Below are 27,254 nucleotides of genomic sequence, written 5' to 3' on the forward strand. Positions count from 1 at the left end.
ACACAGAGTTGAAGGGGCCATCACCTCCTTCACTGCAGACATGATATCTCCATTAGTACAGATTACATTAATAAATCACACCTAGCTCTTCTTCCTTCCATCCCTCATTTACTTTAATCATAGCAACAAAAACAAACAACAAGAATGATCATCACCCATCATCCATACCTTTCTTCAATAGCTAAGAGCCAATAGTTCTACTTGAGCCTCTTGTGACCTCTAAAAGTCCAGGAATCATCCCTGATCTAAAAAACAGCCTCCTTTTCCAAGCTGCCCTCTTGTCCCAGCTTGCTGTCACCGCTGCTGAGAAAGCAGACGATTGATCTGAGAAATCAAGTTGGATTGCTGTCCCAAATCCACACTCGGTTCTCCTTGTGTCTGTCTGATCGATTTCACTCTGTGCGATATAGCTTGTCGCTATGAATTTTCATGCTAGTCAGGAGCCGCCAGCGCACCCAAGAACAAGTAGAAGATGGTCTGCACCCCTCCCCATCCCCTCCACAGACCGAGCTTCTGTGTTAATTTTCTTTTTAATCGTCCATAGACAGATTGGAAAAATACACATATTTTTTCAGACCACAGACGCGGATGCAATGGATTTTGGCTACTGGTTTCACTTCCCAGGTTCCCAGGCCCCAGCTTGTGGTCACATTTCCTACCACTGTTGTACTAGGTGTCACCTGTTTAGCAGCCCCTCCAGCTGAACGCATGTGGCCGCAGGTGCCATGCGAAAACTGATTGCGTCTGACAGCCCAAGACCCCAGCTGCCTGCATGAAGCCTGCCCAGTCGCCACTTTTTTCTGTGGGTAGAATGCTGCCGATGGCATGACCGATACAGAAACAAGAAACTGGGTGACCGTAAAGCTAAGATAAGCCCTACTAAGTGGCATTCTGGGCCCTACGGCTTTGAAATAATTGGCAGTGAAAGAATAAAAACAAAGCAGGGGCAGGGGAGGGGGTTGTTTCCTTACACTGATGCCCTGCGGACTGTACATCTGACTGGCTGCGAGTCCATCACTGTATCCTCCTGTCTGGCTGATAACATGGCGAAGGGTATCCACCTAAACAGATGAACAACAACAGAGAGAAATTAGTAAGAGAGGTGCAGGGAAAGGGAGGCAGATCATCATCGGGCAGGCCACCATTTGGGCATGCCACGTTAATGTAATCATTTTGCAGACAGTCATCCTGGGAGAGTCCATTAGACGGAGGCTAGCCTCCTCTGTATGCCAAATCCATAATGAGTTCTGAGTTCAGTAAGCAAGACAGTAAAATGGTAAAAGAAAACTGGGATCCCCACATTGAAACTCGTTCAAAGTGTCTGCATGAGACGGTAGGGATCAGGATGATAGAGGGGGCTGGAGGGGAGAGCATGAAGGAATTTTCTCTTCTCCCCACTTTTCTTCCCTACGGATCATCCTATATAGCTGCTCCTTTGCCGGGTATCCTATAAAAACAAAGGTTCTGTTTAGAGGAGGTTTGGGCAGCCACCTCAGAGAGAGAGCAGTACTTGATTGAGACCTTGTATTTTCTGAGGACTTAAGTGATGGCTGGTTGTTTAGTCACTAGACCAAAGCCTGACCATATCACTTCAAACTTGTTTCCAGGCATTGTTTCCCAAGAAAGGGGTGAATCGCTGACCAGTTGGTCTGTTCCAGGCTGTCATGCTTCCTGTTCCGCATGGAGGGTGGGAAACTGGACTGACAGGCTCAGAACTTCCCTAATAATTCTGACCCGTAGCCTACTACTTTACCCTCTCACATCACGTTTCATGCTGAGATAGGAGGATGGCTTCCTGAAGTATCATGAAGGAAATCTGTTTACTGTGGAGCACTAAGGTTTGACATTACACGGCTTGATTTTGCTTCCCACTGTGGACTTCTACTCATCACCGGAAACTGAAGTCCCTTGACCTCAAGGATGACTAAGAAGATGAATTTAGTCAACCTGGCTGGGCGTTTTTAAAGCTTAAAATGAAAATATCAGGTAGTAATCTATTTGCCTGCTTGTTAATTACTTCTTCGTCTGATAAATATTGAGCACGGGAAACCAATACATGAAAGGGAGACCTGGAAACTGGGATAACATCCTGAATACCACCTGCTTTTTCCTTTGGCGAATAAAGTACATGCTGGTTCCACTTGCCTGATGTGCCTCTGTCACCTTGCCCTGTGCTTACTGTTCTTCTCCTGCCTTCCTGGTACAACTGAAAAGCCAGAGCCAAATGCATTCACAAGTGTGGACGAGATTCCCCATGACAATGGTTGTCTTGGTTTTGGTTCTGATCTCTCTAGCTTTCTCTCTCTCTCTGGACAGAAGCAGGAAGTCCAATACAACTGAGGGCTCTTGGACTCTAAGGCATTCACCTGGTGGCGTATTGGCTGGGTCCCTACCTGTGATTGCACGTTGGCTCCAACCTGGGCCCCTTGGTAAGAATCCCCATTGAGTGACTGCACGCTCATGAACAAATCTCCAGAGTTTGACATGTTAAAAGAACTGGAAGAACCTGGAAAGGAAAGAGTGAGGCACCTGAATCACAGAAAGGAAAAGGCTCAAACCCCATAACTAACAGCCAAGAGGAAGAATGACATGCAAAGCAACCCCCACGAATAAAAACTAAAATAAAAATAACACCAACAGAGTCTGGTTAGTAGCATGAAGAACAGAGCAAGCAATAAAGGGTGCATATTGCTTATGTTATGTGAAGCCACACCTCACTGCAAGTTGTCAATAGAACTGCTTCCCCTTAGCAACTTCAAGTTGAGAAAGGGAACATTTATTCTTCCCAACTTAGTCTATCTGGAGTGTAGTTTCTAGACCTAGGATCTCTCTTCGATGCCTCTAAAATTCTAGGCCAGGGGACCACAAGATAGAGACAATGGGCTGATCAATGGTACTTCTGCCACCATGATAGAGCACATAAACTATTCACCTGGATTCTAAATACGCTATTGCTAAACCATCCCCTCCCCTGTGAGGAGCAGCACCTGGGAGGGAGCGTATGGAGGCAATGTCACACACCAGGCTGGCTCTGTGATATGGGGCTACTGACATTCTTAATTTCTAAAATGAAGGTGAAATTTCCTGTAGGGTGGCAACAGCCCAAGGAACCTTGAGGACTCTAAGAATATGTGGGAGTGATCTACCCTCCTCTGCCACCTACGACTATGGAGAAAACAATATAATGGGTCAAGAATTCTCAAGCATGCATGAAATATGAAATGTCGCTGCTGCTGCTAATAAGAATGACAGCAGTAAGTGGGCCACAAGAAGGGCCATTAGCCATCTGCTTTCACCTCACAGAGACAGAGGCATCATCCAGAGTTAGCCTTACGGTCCCCCCTAGCACCATCCAGGTTCCACTGGTCCCACTGGGGTAAACCTAGCGCACCTTCAACCTAAGCATAAGGGCTTGCAAAAGCTTAATATTAAACTGAAGTCATCGTGCAGGTCAGCGCATTAGGAAAGAAAGCTCAACGTGCAAGGTTTGGTTAAAACATGACGTTAGCCTGGAAAAGGAGAGACCTTAGGGACCCAGGTCAGTTGCGCTCTATTATTTCTAACCCTATATTGCTCAAATTGTGCTCCTGCCCTCACGTCCTGAGACAGCCATCATCAGTGTGGAATCGCCCAACAATGATTCATGCCTCAGCTCTGACACTTTCTCTTCTGCTAAGGTAGGGATTTGAGCTCCGAGAGCTCTCCTGCCCCACAGGAAGAGGAGCAGCTAAGTGAAAGAGAGGCCTTTTTCCTCACATAGAAAGACCACTTAACAAATGATGAATTCTAACCTCTGACACGATGCACTATTTATCTATGGTATCTATCTATACTATTCACGGTATTTTCATACTTTAAAAGCAAGAGCCATTTAGGGAAACCAGATGATTTATAAACCTGGGGACAACTCCCCGTTAAAAGAAAAAAACTCAAATTTTCTTTGTCCTGTGGGATGTTCATTCACATGCCAAAAACTAGGTATCTTACTAAATAAAGCAATCCTCTAACTAACTCCCTTCTCATTCTTTCTTTCCCGGGGGGAAAAAAATGCATTTTTGGGGGGTTGGAGGAGAACTCAAGCATCAACCAAAGGACTATGCCATCCTCATCTCTTTGAGACTTGTCCTGTCTCATCTGGCCCACATTTCTCTGTTTAGCTCATCTGAAAGGAACTAGAATGGTAGGGCTTTAGCAAAACAGGTATTAAGATCTGATCAGGTGTGGCTTATACCCAGTCAGTGGGACAAAGCCTTGGGTCTGTAACTTCCTTCCATTAATATGGATATCTTTGGAACTGTATTCCTGAACATATGAATGAAACAATGTGTGGCACAGAATACATTCTCACATGTAGATATATAATGGCTCTATATACTGGTTCTATCCCTCTCAAATAATTTTGTAATCACAGATATAACCTAAATAATAAAAGCCATTTTGTAATGTGTTACAATACATGCTCATATTTAGATGTCATCACAACCAAGAAGAATCAGCTCCAAGAACCCAAATTATAATTTGTTATATGTCATCAGACTCCCCCACCCAACTCCCCAGTTGAAGTCCAGGTATTTTACTTCTCTTCATCATCTCTAGATGATGTCTCATCATCCACAGAATCAGCCTTAAGGTCCATCCTGGTACCACCCAGATTCCATTGGTTCTACTGTGGTAAATCTAGCCCCTTCAGCCTAAATATAAGGACTATAACCTTGACCGATTTTTTTTTAAGAAATTAGTACACAAGCTTAGAAATGGGAGAAATCCCCTAAAGGGCTACGTGATACCCAATGACACGGCATCCACAGAAACATGAAGGCATGGAATGTACCATTTACAAGACACACACTGCAATTGACACAGGTGATGTTAAAAATACATGTGCCTAGATGAATTGTAAATATGTCTAGCTGCCTAATGTACACAGAGATAAATATGCACACAAAAATGTCCTTCATGTACAAGTGCATTTGTATCGGAGCAGTAATTGCAGAAACATTCCCTTGCGATCTTGACTGTGCTGTTTCAGCATTTCATTGTGTCTGTACACCCATGTACAATATTGCCATGGTTTCTCACTCTCTGATAAGTATCTAGAAGCAGTGATTGTGCTGAGGGAAGAGACAACGTGTCTCTAATACCACAATAAAGCAGACAAGTCCACACAAACATCTAAACGACAAGGAGAGGACATATTCTTTACCCAGCACAGCAAGTTGGAAAGAATTTATCATGGAATGGATAACCTCCTGGGAAGCTCAAGTTCCACAGACAAATAGTGAATGAGCTCTCTTGGAGGTGCTATGGTATTTTCAAAGAGCTGAAACAGAATGACTTGGCTTGCTGAGAAGATCATTCAGAAACCTTACCTGCAGGCTGTTTTGAAGCCATCAGCTACTATTAGAGGCACATTTTAAAATGTGCTTGCTGCTTAAAAGGTCCTGAATTTGGTTTGGGAAGGAAGGCGAGCGGCTTATTTAAACTGCTACCCCGACATTTGGGGCATGTACAGAACTAAATCTGCACTCAACTAGGCAGAGAAAAAATAATGGGTCACCTATGATTCTAATGCATTTGCTTGGGCAAGCATCATGATGTGGTAATGTGTTCACATCCATTTTCATTAGACAATTTCCTGAAAATTGCATTTCCACTCTAAAGAATCTTCAGGAGACTTAAATTTGTTAGAGAAAAACAACGACAACAAAAAATTAAAACCACAAAACAACAACAAAAAAAATCAGTTAACTTTACAATCCAAAAAAGAGAATAATGATAAAGCTTAAACCTAGAACAGGAACTCTCAACCTTGGTGCTACTGACATTTTGGGCTACTGACGTTTTGAGAATTATGTTATGTATTGTAGAGTGGTTAGCCACATGCCCGGCCTCTAACCAATAGATGCCAGTAACATCCTCCCTTCAAAATTGTGACAACCAAAGATGTGTCCAGATATTACCCAATGTCCCTGTGGGTACAAATTTGCCCCAGATGAGAATCAAAGGCCTCGAACAAGAATGGATTTACTCATTCCTCTTAAGAAACTCAGGGTTTAAATGTATTCACTCAATTTTCTTACAGTATTTTAATGAAGTAATTGCCATTTTCTGTAGTTTAGAAATCAAGACTTCGGACAGACTATGTAGCCAGCCTGATTCAGCTTGATTAGATTGGACTCTCATATCATTTGGGAGCTCAAAGCCCTTTTTATTAGATGTAAGCTTAATTATGTCCCATGTTTGCTTTTCCATTTCCCCTTGTGAATTCCAAAATTCTCTGTTTCTTTCTACTTGGGACAAAGTGAAAGAGTAAAGTGTTATGTGGTTCATTGTGAAAACCCTTCAATAGGTATGTATGTCAAGGTTGTGGACTTATAATTCCAGGAGAAGTTGTTTTCACTTTCACTTAAAAATAAAGAGGAAAATCATACTAAGAAAGAACCTGAGATATAACATCAGTGGGATAAATATTTTCACTTGGTTTTAAAAAACAAAATGACAAGCATTCTTGTGGATTTACTAAAATGTCAGTCAACTTCTCTGGATGCGTTACCTTCTCTCTGTGGGTACTATATAAAAACTTCTCATAGGACATGAAGGCTTTGAGTTTTAATAGGTTAACCTTCCATCAATCCTGAAAAACATCAAAACCCTTTTTAGGGATTGATATGGTTATGCTTTGTGTCCCCACCCAAATCTATCTTGAATTGTAATCCCCATAATCTCCATGATCCCCACGTGTGGAAGGAGAGACCAGGTGAACTTAATTGAATCATGGGGGCAGTTTCCCCCAAGCCGTTGTGATAGTGAGTGAATTCTCACAATATCTGATGGTTTTATAATGGGCTCTTCCCCACTTCACTCGGCATTTCTCCTTCCCACTGACTTATAAATGTGCCTTGCTTCCCCTTCACCTTCTGCCATGATTGTAAGTTTCCTGAGGTCTCTCCAGCCATGCTGAACTGTGAGTCAATTAAACTTCGTTCCTTTATAAATTACCCAGTCTCAGGCATTTCCTTATAGCAGCATGAGAACAGACTAATACAGGGGTATTATAAGATTATGTATATGAGCTTGCCATTGACTAAAATAATGCTAGAGGAATAACTTTTATGGCTGAATTTGCTGCTGTCCTTGACACAAACACAGCTAAGCAAAATAATTCAAATCTTGGGGTTCTGAGCTTTAATAAGCCCACCACCACTTATCTAATCACAGAACATGCTATAGTATCAATGCTGATGGCATACCACAGTGAACATCTGTAATGTACAAGCCGGTGTCTTTCTTTTTGGATGTTAAAATCTTCTCCAGAAGATAATCCAAGCTTCCCAAAAGGGCCTCATTTTTCTGAGGTTTTGTAATCTCATCAAAATTAAGAAATTGAGAATGCATTATTCTAGGCTACTACAAAAGAATTATAGACCCCAGGTTTTAACCATTGCTTCAGTTGGTCCCTATTTTTGCTTTCTGTTTTCAAAATTTAACTTTCTCTCCTTCCATTTTTCCTCTTTGCTCCAGCCATTTTGTCAAACTCTGCTGGTATAAACTATGAAGCATGCTAAATGTCTCTAAGGCTTGCTAATTTCCCCCCTGGGTTTTAGTCTTAAGTGATTTTTAAAAAATAAATTATGCTTAAGAAAATAGGAGACATGAAACGTATCAACAAATAGAAATATTTAGAAGTAATCTAAGATACTGAAGTGCTGTTCTCCATACAGAAGCCTCTAGCAAGAAGAGGATTTACTTGCAAAAAAATATATTTCTTTACAATAGAAATGAATACTTATATTTTGTAAAACTCTGCAAAAGACTTTTGCTTCAATACAGAGGCTGTGAAAAGTTCCTAGGTTCCGGAACCCTAGACTTCAAACTCTGCCAAAATATATTTTCACATATTAACCTCTTATTTAAAATTTATTTCAACTATCATGTATCCTTTGAAATTATTGAGGAGAAAGTACATAACATGATAGACACCCTATGTAAAAAGCTTGAACATTTTAAAGTTCTGCTTTATCTGTGTGGATGATTTGGGTTGGTTAAGAGTAAAAGAAAATACAGAATAGCCCATTTATAACTTTTCCTGTTAAAATGTTTATCTTTTAAAATTCCATGCTGTTGCACACATACAATAGTATTTTCTTTTGTCTCTACTTTAGAAAAAGCACTACAAAGGGGTTCCTGTGCGGATTATTTCCAGCAACTTAGGCACAACTGGAAGGCTTAGCTCTAATTTTCCATAATAATTTACCTTGTGCTCAGAATAGTCACATGACGTTTAAGCCACCAGAAAAATTCCTTAGAAAACTGTAAAACTGAAATCATAGACTGACGTTCCGTAAGAGTCAACCATAATTCTTAAACACAGAGCAGAGGGTTAAAATGCTTACTTTTCTCTTTTTAAGGGCTTTAGGAAAGAATAAATAGTTACAGATTTAGTAAAGAAGAAAGTCCACCGGGTCTTACTGAGGACTAGTCATAAATCATGCTAAGCCATCTGCGATGCAGATAAATCAGGGACAGGAAAAAGTCATTTTGATATCTGTTTTGCATTATGATAACCTTTGCAGGAGTGTTGAGTGCATTTTTGCTAATGTTGACAGAATTGTACTTCTTCCAAAGAGACAAGTGGAAATGTCTGCCTAGCAGCACAATTCAGCTTGTGTTGTTGGGTCTGAAATGCTTAATAATTGACCAGATGGAGACAATGGAACTCTCTGGTTATTGAACCTGTTAGCTTTGATCCCTTGTCAATCACATCGTGATAGAGGAAGAAAAAACCAAAATATTCCTCAAAAAGTAAATATGCTCCTCATAGGAATCTAACCTGCAGTGCTGGCAAAATTAAAACTGGATTGAATTCTATGTGGTTTTATTATATTCATGTTGAAAAAGCCCAGGCCACTCTTCATGCATGATTCCATTTAGATAAAAGAAGGCCATAAAAGAAGTGCTGGGTGTAGCCCAGTGACTTGGAGAACCTTATCATAACAAATTTGTGCTTCTGAAAGCTCGTGGAAGACAGTCTGTGGACTCCTACATGTCTCCAGTAACCAGCCACTGTAAGAAAACTTATTTTAGTGGACAGACAAGCTTTGTGGTCAAAGATACCACATACTCTTAAAAAATGTTAGACGTTAGGTTTATAATCATATGATGGTCAAACATACTTAAATTGGTAACCTTTTAAAGTTAGAAGCATCAATTTTCTTAGCTGTGTACCCTAGTCAAAATCAAACCAAACTTATTTAATGAGAAAATACTTGTTTTTCCTTTACCAAAGGAAAAAAAATTACCACATGCCTTCGATAGCATATAAACACAAAGGTTATTTTTTTGCATTATTAATTACATATATTTTTTACATGTGGAAATTCTGAACTGATGACATAAGGCACACCTCAAAATATGGTATTTTGGCCTAAACTCTTAAATTAGTGATATAATGTATATTTCCTGAAATAAAATCTATTACGTAGCACATGACTGATAATTATAAAGAAGACCAACAGAAACCAATAAAGAACAACAACTATAAACAATGTATAGAAATATTCATAGCCGGGTTTTACATACCAAAAAATTTGAATGAGATATTTGCTAGAAGAATAAATATTTCTGCATAGAATGCATGCTAACAGGTGACCCAGACATTATGTTATTGGAACAGCAATATTGACAGGGAGAGATGCTTTATATAAAACAGATCAAATGACAGAATCCCAATAGCCTATCCCTAAGCACTATGTCTAACTTACTTATTGATATCCCTGAGAGAATTTAGAGGTCTCATCAAGCCAACCAATTTACTTTGGTCTTAACTTAATAGAAACATTAATGCAAACCTCCAGACAACCCACCTTGTAAACAGTCGAACAGATTGCTCTTTGGAAATGAAAGGAAGAACCCAAAGTGACATTAACATCCAAAAATACAATCAAATAAGGAAATTAACCAATCAAAAGTCTGACAAATAAGAAAATCCCCATGTAGGAAAAGCAAGTACAAAAATGAAGAACAATTCCTCCCCCCACCTCCAAATCAAAGAAAAACTAACCAGCTGAGTTGGGAGTTGAGGGTGAGTTAGCTTGGCTTCCATGGGCTGACACATTGGTAGCAGTGACAGCTGTTTTGGCAGCATAAATATTGGCTTCCTCTTGAAATTTACCTATGTTCTTCTTGTACCGGATTCGCTTATTTCCAAACCAGTTTGATACCTGGAGTAGTTTAAGAGAAGATGAGAAAGTTCACATTTCACCCTTTAGAAACATGCAGAAGAAAAAGAAGGGTTTATGAGAGAGGTGAAGAGGTAAGCTACTTATATTAATTTGGCAACATCAGTAAAAAGATCTGAAGTAAGAGCTTCAAGAGGACAAATAGATACAATGCGATTCTCTTGTTTAATGTAACTAAAATTTAGCAAAACCACTGTGACAAACATCTTCCTATAAAGGAGCTGCTCACTTAAACTAGAACCCTTTTAATTTAGAACAAGCATTTTAAATTTGCTTACGTCTTCAGCGATGCCACTAAAATATAACTAACATTTCAGGAGAAATGCCTCTAGCGTTTATCAACGCGAAAGCTGGCTTTGTGCCATCAAAATACACAGACCTTTAAATATCCATACAGGTACTTTCGTGTGATAGATTAATTGCCAATTTTTGGAAGTTACATAACCTTAATGTGGCCTGAGATTCTTAGCTGTATTTCACTATAGTCTTTAGGATCAATGTAATTCAGTCTACCAGATTTCACTATTTTGTGTAAAGCGTGGTATTATCTACCTAAGAAAAAAAAAATGCAGCATACAAATGATTATCCCTTTGAATTCTAGGGTTTAAATGTTAAAGCCAGCAAACACAATAAACCTAATTTACTTTCATTTGTTAATTTATTTCCTTCATGTGGTTCACAGCAGGTGTCTTGGCTCCATTTGGTACCTCTGCTCCCTTAATACCAAGACGTCTGCCAGAGGCAAGTGGAGATGCAGTTAAATTCAAGTTTTACCCCCATCATTCCTGCCCTGGGAAGGAAAGGTTTATATCCCACATTCCCGATATGACTGTGAACTAAAATGTTGAGGTTTTTATATAATTACAAAACAAACTTTGAATCTGCTGAGGGAAGGAGTTGTTGATCCCACATGTGCCACAGCTTACATATCATTTAGATTTAACTCCCAACAATGGCAGATAAAGAAAACTGTTGCAAAACTATACTTATTTTTTAAATGCATTAGCAAACTTAAAACAGCTTATAAGGATTGCACTGAAAGGCCTACACAACGATAGGCCTATACAACTGTTCTATTACAGCAGAAACGACAAGCCTTAAAAACAATTCACTGCAATATTAGTAAACAAAAAAGTGAAAGAATTAAATAAGAAAATGCTTTATTTATTGTAAATGCTGAAGTCTACAGAAAATGAGGTAAAATGACACTTTTTTTGTGTTTGCTGGCTTTAACATTTAACATTTCCTAGAGGAAAAAGGACACTTCTGGGTATATTTCAGGATCACTGCATATCTAATTTCACTTTGAAATTTATGTTTTTCTTCATACAACTTTCACTATTCATAGAAATCAGGCATAATTTTGGTTGCTTTTTGATTTACGGGATAGGAAAAGGAGAAAAAAGGTAAGGCGATTTTTTGCCCTCAGATAACTGCACAAGCTGGAGGAAGAGAAAAAGATGAAGGTAGTTTGGGAGGACATCTGAAGAAGAAACATCTGAGGTCCAATTACATGCGAAGAAAACACGAGATGAAGCTGGGAGAGAAGGGTAATGTGGGAATGAGTCCCTTCTAAATGAGAAGAATGAACTGGTAGGAAGGTACAAGGTCAGTTCAGGTACTTCCTACATTGTCCAACAGACAATGATCTGGACAATGCATACAGTCAGCGTTTTCATGAATGAACTAATTATTCAACAGTCATAAACTAAGGACCTAATATGCTTTAGGCACTAGGGATGTATAGATAAGAGACATAGAATGAGACATGAAATACAGGACGAACAGGTTTTATAGGAAGAGCTTGATACACATTTTGAACAAGTTAATTTTGAAGAACCTCTGGGCAGAGCCATGATGAAGTCTAGTGGGAAGTAAAATATATGAGTTTGGTGCTATAGGAGAGAAGTTCCATCAGTATTCAATGGAGATATTACTTGTAGCTGTGAGCATGGAAGAGATCACTGAGATACAATGTGTAGTAGAGCATTGCTTTTCAAAGTTAAGTGTTCTTGGGGAAGCTGTTAAAATAAATTTTTATTATAGATTTCACCCTCAAAGATTCTGATGCAGAATGAGGATGACACTCAAGAATTTACACTTCTAACAGGCTCCCAGGGGATGCTGATGCTGCTTTCTGTGGATCACACTTCGAGTAGCTCTGGTGTAGAAAAAGGGCTCTTTAGGGATCTGGGGAGATACCATCAATAGGCGGATTTCAGATGGATTTGGGTGTATGAGCAGCATATCTTTGTTTTGGGTCATCAATAGTTTTTAGTAGATTTCAAAAGAATTTTTGATTTCAAAAAAAGACAATAATGATACAGCCCAAGAGGTATTCCCTGCCTTTGGGAACTAGGAGAAAGATTTAATAAATCATGTGATCCAACGAATCATGATGAGTAGATGGGTCAACTAATATTAAAAAAAAAAAAAAAAAAAAAGTGAGTTCCCTAGAATCCCACAGTTGACTCTTGTCAAAAACATGCTCCTTACTTAATGCTCCTTCTGTGACATCATATTATATTGTCTCCCATTGGACTTGTTTAGCACTGGTAGCTTGGCTGCTTTGGGGAGAGACAGATGTGATGGGGGAGAAAGAATGGCATGACCTTGGCATGGGCAGAGGAAAGGGAAAGGTGACACAATATGTAAATAAGCATTTTAATGGACACGCTATTTGTACCTTGAGTTTCCATAACGAAGGAAGTGAAGGTTGCTGAAACAGAACAAGATTTTAACTTGTATCTAGCTATATCATAAATTATCTCCATGAGGATTCCTTTTACCTTCAATAGGGAGTTGAAATTCTGAATTCCACGTTGGGAATTCAGACAGTAGTAATTTAGTTCTGCTTTAAAAAGCACAAGTTTCATGATAAAATTCACTGATTTGATACTTGCTGCATGTTTGTGGTCCACACCTAGAAGCACTCCTCAAACATGCAGCAAATATAAAAAAGCATTAATTACCCTTTTTTGTGGACAAGGGGTCTAGATTTGGACAAGAATGGTGATAACTCTAGAAAAAACTAGGCTACTTGGGTTTGACCACGGACGTTCCAGTTTCTCAGAATTGTCAAGACTGAAAATGACCTTCAGCTGGGTCAAAGCACCTAACGAAGGCCTAGGGTAAAACGGAGTCAATTCATTCTGCTTCATCTCAAAGAATGTTTTCAAGGATATTTGCTGCTGCAAAATCATCTTAGTTTGTTGGGAAGCCTTGGGCAATCCCTTCATTGTCAATAGCTTTTGTGGAGCTCTGTATTCTGACTGGACCTAATACTGTATAGCTAAACACAGGTTGATGGGATCGGCACCCTGCCGGGATTACAGAAGTCAGGATTCAATTCAAGGAGGTACAGATGCTCGGTTTATATAGAAGAGCATCAACTCCATTTAAAAAATGGTAAGTGAAATTTCTTGCTAGAGTAGCCTTCAGTACTCTCTTCCCTCCCCAGTTTTAATGGAAATACCAGCACATTTAATTCTCCTCATGTGACAAAATTCTAAGAAAAACTTTCTCCAACAAATTTTATACCTATCACTACCGGCCTCAACTAGAAACCAGTGGTGATATTTGAGGTTCAGACTGAATAAGAAGTTTGGGTGGATCTTTTGAGCAGATAAAATCTACATACATAAAAATACTGCCTACTTTTCTGCTTCATATTCATTTTGAAAACACCAAGCCTATAAAAATTTCATATCATGTATGTTTCCAAGTCAACAGACACCACCTGTTATGGTTATTGCTCTTTGGCGGAAGGGGGCATTCAGTGACATTTTGTTCAACCATTCCAACACAATCATAGTGACATGTTAAAATTCCTACACTCCATCAGTTACAGAGTCAGCACATCAAGAGGAGACATTTAAGTTCCTTTCATTTAAAAGGCTATATAACAACTAGTTCCATTCACTGACTCTAAAAGTTCCTGGGTTGGGCAAAAAAAAAAATTGGCTAAGGAATTGACTGAGTTTGAAAAAACAGCGTGAGGAATACAGGTAACTTTCCTACCACACTTAAGACACCTCACCCATTTGAAGCAAAGGAGTGCTCGATGGGAAGAACCCTAACCCTGTTTTTACACTGTACTCATTCTTCTCTTCCTTCTGCTCGTTCTTCTCAAGTTTTGCCAAGTGCTTACCTAGAAACTCACTTATACACATACCCATCAAGTGCTTGCCTTGATTTTTTAAGGCTATAGCTGATGGGACCCGCAAGGCATGAATATCCAGTAAAGCAAGACCTCTAAGAGCCTGCCTTGGAAGTCCCACCACGGCCAGGCTACAGGCTGAGGCAGTTGAGGGACTGCTTACCTGCGAGACTGTGATGCCACACTTCTTGGCTAACTCCTCTTTGGCTTCCTCACTGGGGTAAGGGTTGCTGAGATGGGAATAGAAATATTCATTCAGGATTTCTGTTGCTTGCTTGTTGAAATTCCGTCTCTTCCGCCTTTGAAAAGAGAAAGGAAACAACAACAAAAAAGCTCACACCAAATAAATATAACATGGGAGAGAATAGAATCTACTTCTGGGAGAAGACACATTTTTGAGCAAAAGGTGAATTGGAACAGATTTACCAAAAGGAGCTGGATGCCAAAACCATCATTAAAAGCATTTGCTCAATACTTCACTGTGTACCATCTGGGTACCCAACAGGAACAGTGGTCACAGATATTTTTGCAGAGTAGTGAGGAGCATGAAGTTTCAAAATTCAGGCCATCTGGGTTGGTTTTTTTTTTTTTTTTGAGATGGAGTTTCACTCTGTCACCCAGGCTGGAGTGCAGTGGTGCAATCTTGGCTTCCTGCAACCTCTGCCTCCCGGGTTCAAGCAATTCTCCTGCCTCAGCCTCCTGAGTAGCTGAGATTACAGGTGTGTGCCACCATGCCAAGATAATTTTTGTATTTTTAGTAGAGATGGGATTTCACCAGGTTGGCCAGGCTGGTCTCAAACTCCTGACCTGATGATCCACCCACCTCAGCCTCCCAAAGTGCTGGGATTACAGGTGTGAACCACCACACCCAGGCCCATCTTGGTTTTGAAGCCTGATCAATTGAATGTCAGCTGGGTGATTTTGATCAGCTTCTTCGATTAAAGTGAAGGAGGTCATACTGACCCTGTAAAGTGAAGAGGGTCATACTGACTTCACAGGGTGTGAGAAGGGAAGAGATGAGGCCACACCAAGGCAGCATTCAGCACAGTGACCAACACATGACAGGCGCTATGACTTGGTCTTTCTTCCTACCGGGTTCCAGGCACTGGGACTTACCCCTCCCTCTTGGCAATCAATTCAAGTTATTCATTTTTCACAACTCTACTGAGGTAGATATGGTTACTCAAATTTACCGACGAAGAACTGAGCTCAAAGGTCACTCAGCTGGTATGTTACAGAGTCAAGGTATTAATTCAGGTCTGACCGACTACAAAACCCCATCTCTCTCTTCTATACAAATTGGCTCCTCGCAATTACACAGAGCCTCTGTAGCCGTAAGTTAAAAATAAGTTATCAAGTTCTTTCCATTCTACCCCCGTGTAAATGTATGTAACGTTTTTAAAAGGCATCTGCAGAAGAGGGCATGGAACTGACTGAAATTAACCCCCAACGGTTTGACCTCTCTCAAAAGGAGAGAAGTGGTACTTCTTAAGCAAGAACAGCTGCTAAATGGTAAAACAAAAGCCCACAGAAATCTTTTTCATATACAGGTTGCCAAAAAGGAGAAAATCACTTTTGTTGAATAAAAGCATTTTTCTGCCTTTAAAAAAAAAAAGTGCTAATCGAACTAATTTAAAGTGAGAATCACTTTACCGCTTCCTGACAATGAAGGTCTGTGGATAGTTGCAGGAGTTGGGTAGGGCCTCCAGGCTCATTCCAAGGGCTGGTTGGCCCTCCTTGAAGTGTGAGGCCTTCATCTTTAAACTAGCTCGCTTAGCACTGTTGCCTTTCTTGCTTTTATTAAAAGCTTTTCCGTATGGAAAAGATTTCCAGAACATCTCTGATTATGCCAGGATATGGGAGTTCCCAATTTAGCCAGCAGAAAGCACTGACGGCCTTGCCAGACAGGAAATTCAGCTAATATTGTATTTTCAGGGTCCCACTTGGATTAATTAACACAATAAAGTGCCTGATTTTACCGGGTGAACTCCATCTGTCCACAGGTGTTAACCACATCTGTCCAGATTATACCAAGCCCGAGTCACTCTCCTAAATCACGCTGAGTTTCTGGGTCACCCAGCATCAGAAATTGTACAGACTGGATTTAAAAGCTCAACTACAAAGTGGGCATGTGTTAAAAGCTCTTGCATGATGGGAATTTGAGGAAGATAGCCAAGTGGCTAACAGGGTCTGCAGGCCAGGCTTTAGATAACCTTTGGCTTCTTCTTCTTTGCCTAAAGAAGGCTGTTGTTTTAGGCCTGGGGAACTGGACCCTGAAGACTCCCTAATTGGGAGAGTCTCCGTTCCTTCATTCAGTTGTTTGCATTAGCATTACTGTGTATTTTTTGGGACTCTTCCAATTGAGCTCAAAGGAAACCTCTCTGGAATGAGCCGGTGGTACACGGATGGTGCAGACAGCTGTTCCCAGCTCTTCTCTCCTTGTGATGTGCTATCTTCCCTAGGTGGTCTCATCTACTCTGATGGACTCACTTATCACCTCTTTTAGTAGCTGTCTCAATCTACGGCCTTTGAAATCCTAGGATCAGGATTTTTCAGAATTTCCAGAAACCTAGTGAAAATAATACCTTTCTACAATAAGGTTGAGCTAACTGAGACACCTGATTTCTTTGCTTTGGCTTGAAGTGTTACCACCTTGGCAAGTTAACATTTGTGATTTCAAACCATTCAGTAGCTTTGCAAGTTGGGCATCTAGATTTTGAATTTAAGACATTTGAAAGTTGACTAAATATTACTGGATAGATACGGTGTTTTAGGGACAGAAAACATTTGAAACACAGGGTCCATGGGGAGGTTTTTTTTAAAGGACTCATGACAGTGAGATGTGTAGACATCGCAGACATACACTGCTAACTACCAAATTTATTACCTCCTACTCTAATACCTCTGCTAAGAGCCACTGGCCCTTTTATGACTACAGACTCCAGGCAACTTCAAACAAACTGTTTCCAAAACTAACATCACCTTTTACCCAAATCAGCTCCATTTTCCTTGTTATCCTTATTATTTAGTGAAATTACTATAGATAGGGTTCATTATATTTGCTAATTTTTCATTCATTCATTCATTCATTCATTCACTCAATCCAAGATTTGGGTATCCAGCATGTGCCAGAAACTGGGAGTGATTCTCAGCTCTTCCTGCTTTCTTACCTTCATCAAATGATTGGCCCCAAAGCAAGTCCTGCCAGTTCTACACTTTCAAATCTATCGCTTTTCTTCCATTCTAATTGCGCCGCTATTTGTGAAATGAATGAAGAGAAGCCACTGCCTATCACAGGCTTGTATGACTAGCGCTGTCCAAGAGTACTTTCTGCTATGAGTGAAATGTTCTATATCTCTGCTGTCCAATATAGCAGTCATTGGCTACAGGTGGCTACTGAGCACATGCAATGTGGCTAGAGTAACCAGAGAGCTATTTTTTAAACGTTTATTTTAATTTAGTATTTAGTTAACTTAAATTCAAAATTAAATAGCTATATACCAGACAGTGCAACACTGGATCAATGCTTTCCAGAAATAGCACTCACAAAGCCCTCCTGGAAAAAGATTGTAGCTCTGGGGACACCATCAAAAACATAAAATATCTTTGGAACCTCTTGTTTTAGTATACTGTCTAACATCTATCAATATGTATCTTAAAATAAGAATTTTTTCTTTCGAATACTTATGGAAAATGTGGAAGGTATATCAGTTTATTTTGTGTGGCCCTAGTTTGAGGAGCACAGGCTACAATAATTGTTCCTTACATTCTCTCTTCTCCAATCCAGCTCATCTTCCAGAGAATCACTAACAGTTATCTTCCTAAACCATAGATACGATCATGTCACTAATCATTATAAAATTTAACAATGATGGGTATATATATTAACATAATATACCATGTCATATAATAGTAATACATAATGGTAATCATTATGATAGCTGAATTATGATGTGAATATTAGGTGCAAGATACTACACTAAGATTTATTTCTATTTACAGGATTATCCTCGTTTTACAGGTAAGAAAACTGAGTCTTGGGAAAATAAGCCACTTATCCAGGGTCATATATGTCATCAGAGTTGTAGCCAGAATTTGAATCCTGTGCAATTTGGTGTGTTAATTTCCCATACTTCTTCCTTAAACAGCTCTGAGGGTTTCTGCTGCTTAATAGGATAAATTTTAAATCTTCACTGGTATAGTTAAGGGTTTTCAGTGGATCTTTTCTATCCCTAGTGCCTCATTTCCCTTCAATCCTACACATGCTCTGTACAGTTTCGTCTAGCCACATCATATGCCTCTGCATTCCCCAAAGACTCGTGGCTTTCACGCTCCTGTGCCTCTTCACACCACCCTGCATATTTCTCTCTCACAACATCCGCCACAGATTTACATATGTCTCCCCAACTAAACAGCAAATTCCTCAAAGGCAGGAGACAGGTCTCACTCATACTTGAAATCCTTGTGTCTGCCACATAGTAAGGTAAAGAATGCTGGGTGAAGTGGCATTATGTTGTTTTATTCTGCTGTCATTCCTTCTATTTGGCAAACATCCCGCTCCTCTGAGACTCAGTGTTTTCTGCCCTTTCTCTGGATCCTTTCCTTCGAGTGGAGTAAGTGGATGAACGAACCTAACGTGTAACATGCGGTGTTAGGTATAGTTGTAACAGTATTTGTCCCATGAGATTATGAGCTCTGTGAAGGTAGGACCCACGTCTATATGCATTTTTTTCATCTTTGATGTTCCAGTGGCTAATATAACATGTGGCAGATAGTAAGAGCTCAGTTAGATAAACCGGTAAGTCTAAGCAGGGTGCCGGTGTGAACAGACTGGAACGTCTCGGACGTCCTATCCTCCTTCTTACCATCCTCCTCTTTGGCGGTTACTTTATGTGATCCCCACTATTGCAGTGAAGTACACAGACGTACTTTGAACCACCTGTTTATGTAACTGTTATTATTTCCAGCAAAATGTTATAGAAAAAGTTAAGATTATTGCTTGACAATCATTTAGAGAGCTTATAAGCTCTCTCTAACAACAACACACAAAAAATGTGATTTATAGTCCTGATAATAAACTTACCAAGTTGTAGGGCACAATGCTTGGTCTAGAGCATGGTAAGATAAATGCTGAATGAATGGAATTTTTAAGTTAAACTTTCCTGTTACAGCTGGGTCAGTCTAAGGCAGAGACAGGAAATGACTTCAGTGGGATAAACCTGGTCCCAGAGCTCAGTTGAGGAGTGTGGTGGACAGAATTCCAAAACTCTAGACCCTGGTGTCCACACCTTCCCTGTGAGTGGACGGGATAGTAAATACAATTAGGCTCCTCATCAGCTGACTTCGAGTAAACGAAAGGGAAGATTCGATTAAAGTCTTAAAATGGGAAGTTTCTCCTGCTGGCCCTCAGGAAGAAAGCAGGCAGCCAAATTGTGAACTGCCTATTGAGTAGGGCAGCCTCTAGGAACTGAGGCCCTCAGTCCTGCAATTAGAAGGAAATGAATTCTGCCAAGAACCAGGACGAGCTTGGAAGGAGACTCTGAGCCTCAGATGAGATCACAGCCTCAGCTTATAGCTTGACTATAGCTTCATTGTGGCTAGGGCAGAGGATCCAGCTAAGCCATGCCCAGGCCCCTGACCAACAGAAACTGTGCGATAATTCACTTGCATTGTTTTAAGCTGCTTAATTTGTGGTAATCTGGTATGCAGCAATAGAAAGCTAATACAATGAGTGTTCCACAACAAAGTACTAACACTCAATTCTACATAACTATTAGATTACAAAGACTAATCCTGTTACTAAATCAAGTCCTCTTTGTATTTTATTTGTCTTCCATGAAATCTTTTTTTGGTGAGGCCCTGCCTATCAGACACATGTTTGGAGGAGCATGTCAATATCTGCAGTATGTCTTTCTTACTGCTTAAGTTTGCTTAGCTATCTCTCCCAATTATAGTTAGTGATGCTGGAGGCACTGATGTGAACTCCCCAGAAAGGATGTCTGGCAAACATTTATTTTTGAACTGAGAAGGCCATTTGCTCAGCCTTAGGCTGGCATTTGGGGTCATGTTCTTCCACTGGTAATAAATATACCCCCAAAATAAAATGATAGTAACAATGACAATAGGTTAGTTGTTTTAGTTTTGAATCCTGGCTCAGAGGCAATGATTCAAAGCTTGTCACCAAAGCAAGAAAAAGACCCTGTATTCAAGTGACTGTCCTTCTGGTGCCAACTGGAACACTGCAGGCCAAGGCTGGTGGATGTGAAAGGAACTGTGTACAAAGCTCGCCTAGCTTTGTGTCATTTAGAGTCTGACCTTCAAATGGGCACAGCAGAATTACTGAGAGATGATATCCAGTGAAACAGGCATTCCGCTCCGCCTTTCTCTCCGCTTGCTTTCTTGAAAAGAACCCAGTCTGGACCCAATGGTTCTTTTTTTGTTTTTTTCAATATCTGCCAACATAAATACTAAGTCCAGCATTTTAACTAGGGGAGTTACCATGGAGATGTAAACAGTCCATGTGGGGTGGCAGTGGCTGCCGCACAGAGGAAGGACCCAAACAGAGGCCACCAGTCACTTGCACTCTGCACTGTGCGAACAGGCTGCGTTCAAGAAGCTGGGCAGACAGCAGGCCATGGGTGAGGAAGAGGCACAGAGGATCCTGCTTGAGGGTGATTTTGCCTATTTCCACTCCAGCGCTATACCCAGCTGGGGAAAATTACCCTTGTTTTTACTTTCTCTTGACTTCTTCTATGGAATTCTGCTGGCCCAGAGAAACATTTTGCTAGCTGGCATTCTCATGTTATATTCCATGCAACCCAAAATACACTGACTAAAATGGAGTGAGGAGAAGATGTCAGGGCGTTTTAAAGAGGTCCCAGGACTGTAATGGCCACAATTGTGAAGACAGAGAAAAATGCAGGTAGGAGAGCCGAATAAAATGTGATCTCAGAGGTGAAAACATTCAAGGGGAGTAATAAATCGTTTTATCTGACTGAAAAGCGACAAAATTATAGATCGTGAAATGGTGCACTGACCCTGACATATCTAATGTTCTAATGATAAAAATAACAGACTGGGATTATTATCAAGAATTTAAATACGAATGGTATCTGAATTCATAGATGATGAATTTAAGACAAACTGTAGACCAAAAGCACACCCATCATCAAAATGCATTTGCTAGATGACTTGCCAAAATATTCCTCTATAGTAGATGAAAGATGTAACTACTACCATTTTACAGGCTGCATAACAGAAGCAAAAGGACTCAAAGGGATTCACATAAATCCATCAGTCTAGAGTGTGGGGGAGTCAAGAGATGACCACTTGTTCTGTGTTCTCGGTTCTTGTCTTCTTTTAAAGGCCCTTTCTATCTATGGTTTCTTCAAGTGAATGCTCTGAACTCACAAGTAAGGATGTGAGAAGCAATGCCAGATGGAAACCATCAAACCAACGTGGCCCCTGTTAGACCACCTACTTGTCCCTCTGTGTCCAAAGTGCCATGCCTTATTCTGCACTCCTAAAATTAGCCAAGAGACGGCAATTTACTTAGAAGTATTTGCTGAATCGAATGGAGTGCACTCTCTGTCCATCTATAGTGTAGAAAAGATCCCCCAACTTCCAAGCAAATGGAATCAACTTTATTGAAGAGAGCCTGTCACGATAGAACGCTAGTAAGACAGCTGTAGGCCCAGAGTTATAAGATGCAACTATAAAAGAGGTACCTAGTGCTGTCAAAGAAAAAACTCACTGTACAAGTCTTCCTTGCTGCTACCCAGAGCGCATAACAGTAGTGATAAAGATTATCCCCTCCAACCACATATTTTCCTGGTACTGTGTGAAACCAATGGCCTATCTAGTCTCACAGAACCATCCTTGAGTGACCACGTGGCTCAGCGTTGATGGGATAAAACTAGAGCCTGTAAAAGGGGCCAGCTGTGGACTCCAGCCCCAGATAAATGACTCCCAGATAGGGCAGGACAGCCTCCTGGGAGACTCACCGCGCATCCAGAAATCGGGAACGCAGGATCATCACAGCCTCGCATGTGCTCTGCTTGAGCTGCATCTGGATGGAGCTGAACTTGCGGTGGATGATGCTGACCATCCGCTCAATCTCCTTCGGGGAGATGGGCCTGGTCCGGCTTTGCTCTCGAAGGAGATTCATCACATGGGTGGTGAATTCATTGCAGGCCTGGAAAGGCAGGACAATAAACACAGAGTCATCGAGGGTCCAGGCCTCAATGGGCATCAAGACTACGACATCAGGCCATGTGGGCTTTTCTAGAGAGTTGTGCAAATCAAGAAAACTGGGATAGTTTGTGGTCGATGTCCCTTCCAGCCTCTGTGGCTCTAAGTTTTGGCCATACGTTGAATTTTTCTTTAAGAGAAAAACATTTCTTAATCATTTTATCTTAATCTTTTTTTCCCCATGATTTTACCACAGTGAAAGGTAAGAATATGACTTCTAGTATAAAACATACTACACTACCCTTTGCTCCAAAGTTAACAGCCAAAGAGAGTTTGGGGTCAAATATATCATGTGCTTTCTGCCTTGCTCATTATTTCTGATATAGGAGTGCTTCCAAATACTCAATTTTAGAATGCATAAACAGCCAAAAGAGTTTAAATGGAATCATAGAATTAAAAGCTTTGATAAGTCTTCCGGGAGATTTCTCATCCATCTATTTCTAGTTCAAGTTTTATTATAAGAACTTCCTCTCCTGTTCTGGCCTTCTGAAGATCCACTATGTCTGTAACACAAAGGGAACCTGTCCCCGGGGTCTTATAGAAATAGCATCAAAACATGATTCAGAGGATTCGGGAACTATCCCTGCAGAAGAAATAAAACTCCCAGTTTATAAACGAGCATATCATTGGTTCTGGAAGTGGAGTTGGAAATCATATTTCCCTATTTCCTTATTTAACAGGTAAAAAAAAACATGTGGCCCGGAGAGGTAAAGGGACATTTCCATAGGCACACAGCAAACATGAAGAGGCAGAGGCAGGGCCTGAGCTCTTCCGATTTTAGCCCAGGGCCTCTGTCCTTTCCTAGAGTCTCCCTTTAGTTATATGACTTAGCATCTGCAATCTGGTTTCCCTAGCTGAGCATTTGACAAAACATGTATTCACAGATTCACTCAAAGCAATACTGTAAAACTGTAATAGATTTGCAACAAAAAAGACAAGATGATGCTCTGAGAGTTAAGGAACTAAAAATTCAATTGCTCCAACTTACTAACAGCTGAAACATGCCCATTATTGACAACACGGCACTGCCGTTGTCATATGTGTCAATAATTTGGTAACTAACAATAGTACACATTTGCTGATTATCTAAGAAATCCTTTGAGGTTGGTTGGGAAAAGGTACATAGGCAGGTGCATCCACTGGGCTGTGTCCACACTGGTGAATGGGAGGCCTGGGTTTTTGACCCTGCCTCTGTGAATATTTAGGCACCTTTCGCTACCCAGTGCGTCATCTAATTCACCCAAAACTGGATTTAATCATTCCTGACCCTTCAGCAAGGCTAACAGCACCCATGCCCTTGTGCTGTGACCTGCAGACTGAGCAAATCCCTCACATGAACACAGTGGAGAGGCCGAGCGAGAGCACGGACTGCCTGGGTCCAGCTCCTGCCTCTGGGACTCACTCAGCTGTGAGATCTTCACAGTTACTTAACATATCTGTGCCTCGTTTTTCTAATTTGTGAAACGGAGATGACAATACCCACCTCATAAGGTGTAGTAAGGATTAAATGAGTTACTGTATGTGCGCCTGGCCCTACAAATACATGTCATAATTATCTCTTCAAAATATAGATAACATAGAAATCCAACGTATTTGTCTGTATCGATAACTGGGTAAACTTCTCCAGGCTTCAATTTCCCTCTTGGTAAAAATAAAGATGGTAATAAATCTCTCCTGTCCTCTCTGCAGGCCTATGCAGAAGACAAATCCATAGAAGATCAGGTCCTTATGGCATGTTACTCTCTACTCTCCATGGAAAAGTGCTATATAAACATGAGTTCTATACAGTAAGCTCATTCCCTAGCCAGCTCCGGCGCCTGGAACTAAACAACCAAGAGAAGGAATAAAACCTGGCAGCACGTTGGCTGAAATTCGGATGCCTCGGGATGGAGGGCTAGGCACATAGCAAGCATCCCAGCCGTCTTTCTAGGGAAACAACCTCCAGGCCGGATGCAGCCTCTCCACCTCGTCTGGGCTCCAAGAGAGGAGGGGCTGGATGTGAGGCGGCACTGTCAAGTGCACCAGCTCTCAGCTGGGAAGCCACAGTGCTCAGCTAATAATAATGTGCTTCATTATGGTGAATAAAAACATTCACAATATCCGATGTTTATTCAGGGCATTTTATCCCAGGGCCCTTTCTGCTCTGCAATAAACAGACAGTGGAGTCGTTTCACCCACTGCTGAGGTGGAGCAAAGCAGCTGCCGAGCACCTGCCGAGCAGCACACAACAGAGGGCAGAGAAAAGTTCCAAGTCCATTTTAGACGGACAGAGCATACTGATCCAGATTTTTCTAGTACCTGAGCTATCCACACCTCCTCTTCTCTTCCCTCAAGTCTTGCACCTTCAGAAGCCGGGCTACTTCTGATAGGACAGGCACTCGCAATTGACAGTAATGTGAGTATTTGGGGTTACAACTGTTTAAACAAAACCCTCACATGCTGAAGGTTTCTGCAATAGAGGAGACTCTACTAAAGGCTATTATATATATATAAAAAAAGTCGGCCAGGCGCAGTGGCTCATACCTGTAATCCCAGCACTTTGGGAGGCTGAGGTGGGGTGGATCACAAGGTCAGGAGTTTGAGACTAGCCTGGCCAAGATGGTGAAACCCCGTCTCTACTAAAAATACAAAAATTAGCTGAGCATAGTGGCAGGCACCTATAATCCCATCTACTCAGAAAGCTGAGGCAGAGAAGTGCTTGAACTCGAGAGGTGAAGGTTGCAGTGAGCTCAGATCACACTACTGCACTCCAGCCTGGGTAACAAAGTGAGACTCCATCTCAAAAAAAAAAAAAAAAAAAAAAAGTTACTTTCTGGGAGCTTAGGCTGCCTCCATAGGGCAGAGGGATTTCCAACAGACCTCCCAGGTTTCAGGGCAAAGTTGTTTCTGGAAGCAGAAAATGAAAGGGAAGCCTTTCAAAAGTCTTGTATAAGTTTAAGTTTACATCCTGAACTGTAAGACTTATCTTCTTCCTTGACTCCTTCAAAAAGGTGGATTGGATTGAGATCCAAGGATGAGATTGGATTCGGCTGCCAATCTTATCAACAAAAGCAAGTGGGATCCTAGGGCTCTTTTAGCTGTGAACTGAATTAACCCAGAGCAGTTTAACGTTAGCGATTTAGTCCTGATAATTCCCCATCAGCAGTATTTACAAAAGCTGAAGAACCCTATAAAACTGCAAAAGGATTCTTTTTTAAAACAGAGCTTGGAATAAAATACAGGTTTCTGGCATCATGGTTTGATCTATTACAATATGCCAGCTCTTAAACACCTCCTAGTTACCATGATGATCTGCTGAAAAAGTGTTTTACCAATCCCATTTAATAAATAAAACCATTTTCTTTCTTCCTAAAGAAAGTCTCCAGAAGCCTCCTTTACTTAATAACCTCAGGGTGAAACAATGGCTGATTCAGGTAGTTTTCATTTTGTTTTTGGAGGGACATGGGTGAGGGTGAGCTACAATAGTTACTATGCAGTTACCTGCCATCGCCATGCCAAAAATAAAACAACAGAATTAACTATTAAGTAATCAATTTGGTAATTCCAGGCAGGTACTACTAAAATAGAGAGTGGCATTATCACTTGACCATGGTTTTTCATTTTTTAAAAATCCCCATAAGGGACTGTTACAGGAAAATAAAGAAGATATTATCTCAGACACACTAGCTAGAAGGTTAATAACGTAATTTCCCTACAATCTGCTGTTTACTATAATTAACAACACAACTAATATTAATAAATTATTAAGCATCCAAAATGTATTAAGCAGTATTCAATTCTTAGCTAGAAAATGTCCATATAAACAAATAGATGATATTTTAGTACTTTTAAAAGATGCCTACTACAACCTCTACCCTGAACATAATTTGCTTCTGTACTGATGGAGGTTTTAAGCTCCGAATTTCCAACATCTTTATTATTTAGAATAGGTAGGTACCCACAAGAAGTTTCTGAAGAAAATATTTTTATCACAACCCTCTCTTAGGTGCCAGTAATCCAGCCCAGGGAAGTAACAGAGAGACTGGTTACTCCAGTGTCTAAAGACATCCACACTCTCTTCTTACAAAGTGGAGTCAGGCATTGCTCTAATAAGAGCCCTTGGGCTCAAATCCAGGGTCAAATCCAGTATTCTAGGGCAAATTCTCTCCCTCATTAAATGTGTGACCTCCGCCACATCTTAACCTCTTTGATCTCCATTTCCTCACCTGTGTCAAAATGGAGAGGATGACAGTACCTGTCCTGGGTACCCGATCTCTAAATTGCCTTGAGGAGCAAGTGCCATTATGTCAGCTGCAGCATTTTGTAATTGGTGACATGCTACTGAAATGTACTATGGCTGTCATAATTTTTACTCATTTTGGATGAGGATGGAAGCGTGACAAGAAGGTTCAAATCAAGAAAACAGTTCTATGTTGCTGGCAACCTAAGCTGTAACTAAAGACAGTTTTCAATACCTTCCAACCTAACATCCATTGCAGTTACGGTTTAGTAAAGGAAGTCACACTCTGGGCTTATCTTGTGTCCTGTTTTTTGGCATGAGTTAACCTGGAGGACAGCTTGCTATGCCAGAGGACAGGCTTACTGGTGACGTAGGAAGAACACTGGG

General features: G+C 40.7%; 1 protein-coding gene across 4 annotated transcripts in view; it reads right to left on the minus strand.

The window, feature by feature from the left end:
• Positions 1-27,254, minus strand: part of PBX1 (PBX homeobox 1) — a 315,670-nt gene that overhangs the window by 51,413 nt on the left and 237,003 nt on the right. For 2 of the 4 annotated variants that reach the window (XM_074389863.1, XM_074389862.1), the window contains 5 exons: positions 22,402-22,592; positions 14,562-14,697; positions 10,061-10,220; positions 2,394-2,506; positions 972-1,061 (listed from right to left, as the gene is read on the minus strand). In XM_074389863.1, coding sequence (XP_074245964.1) covers positions 972-1,061; positions 2,394-2,506; positions 10,061-10,220; positions 14,562-14,697; positions 22,402-22,592 — 690 coding nt within the window. The remainder of the gene's footprint in view (positions 1-971; positions 1,062-2,393; positions 2,507-10,060; positions 10,221-14,561; positions 14,698-22,401; positions 22,593-27,254) is intronic. The other 2 variants (XM_074389865.1, XM_074389864.1) reach the window with 1 other exon arrangement.

Source organism: Saimiri boliviensis, chromosome 19, assembly GCF_048565385.1.
Source record: "Saimiri boliviensis isolate mSaiBol1 chromosome 19, mSaiBol1.pri, whole genome shotgun sequence".
Taxonomy (NCBI): domain Eukaryota; kingdom Metazoa; phylum Chordata; class Mammalia; order Primates; family Cebidae; genus Saimiri; species Saimiri boliviensis.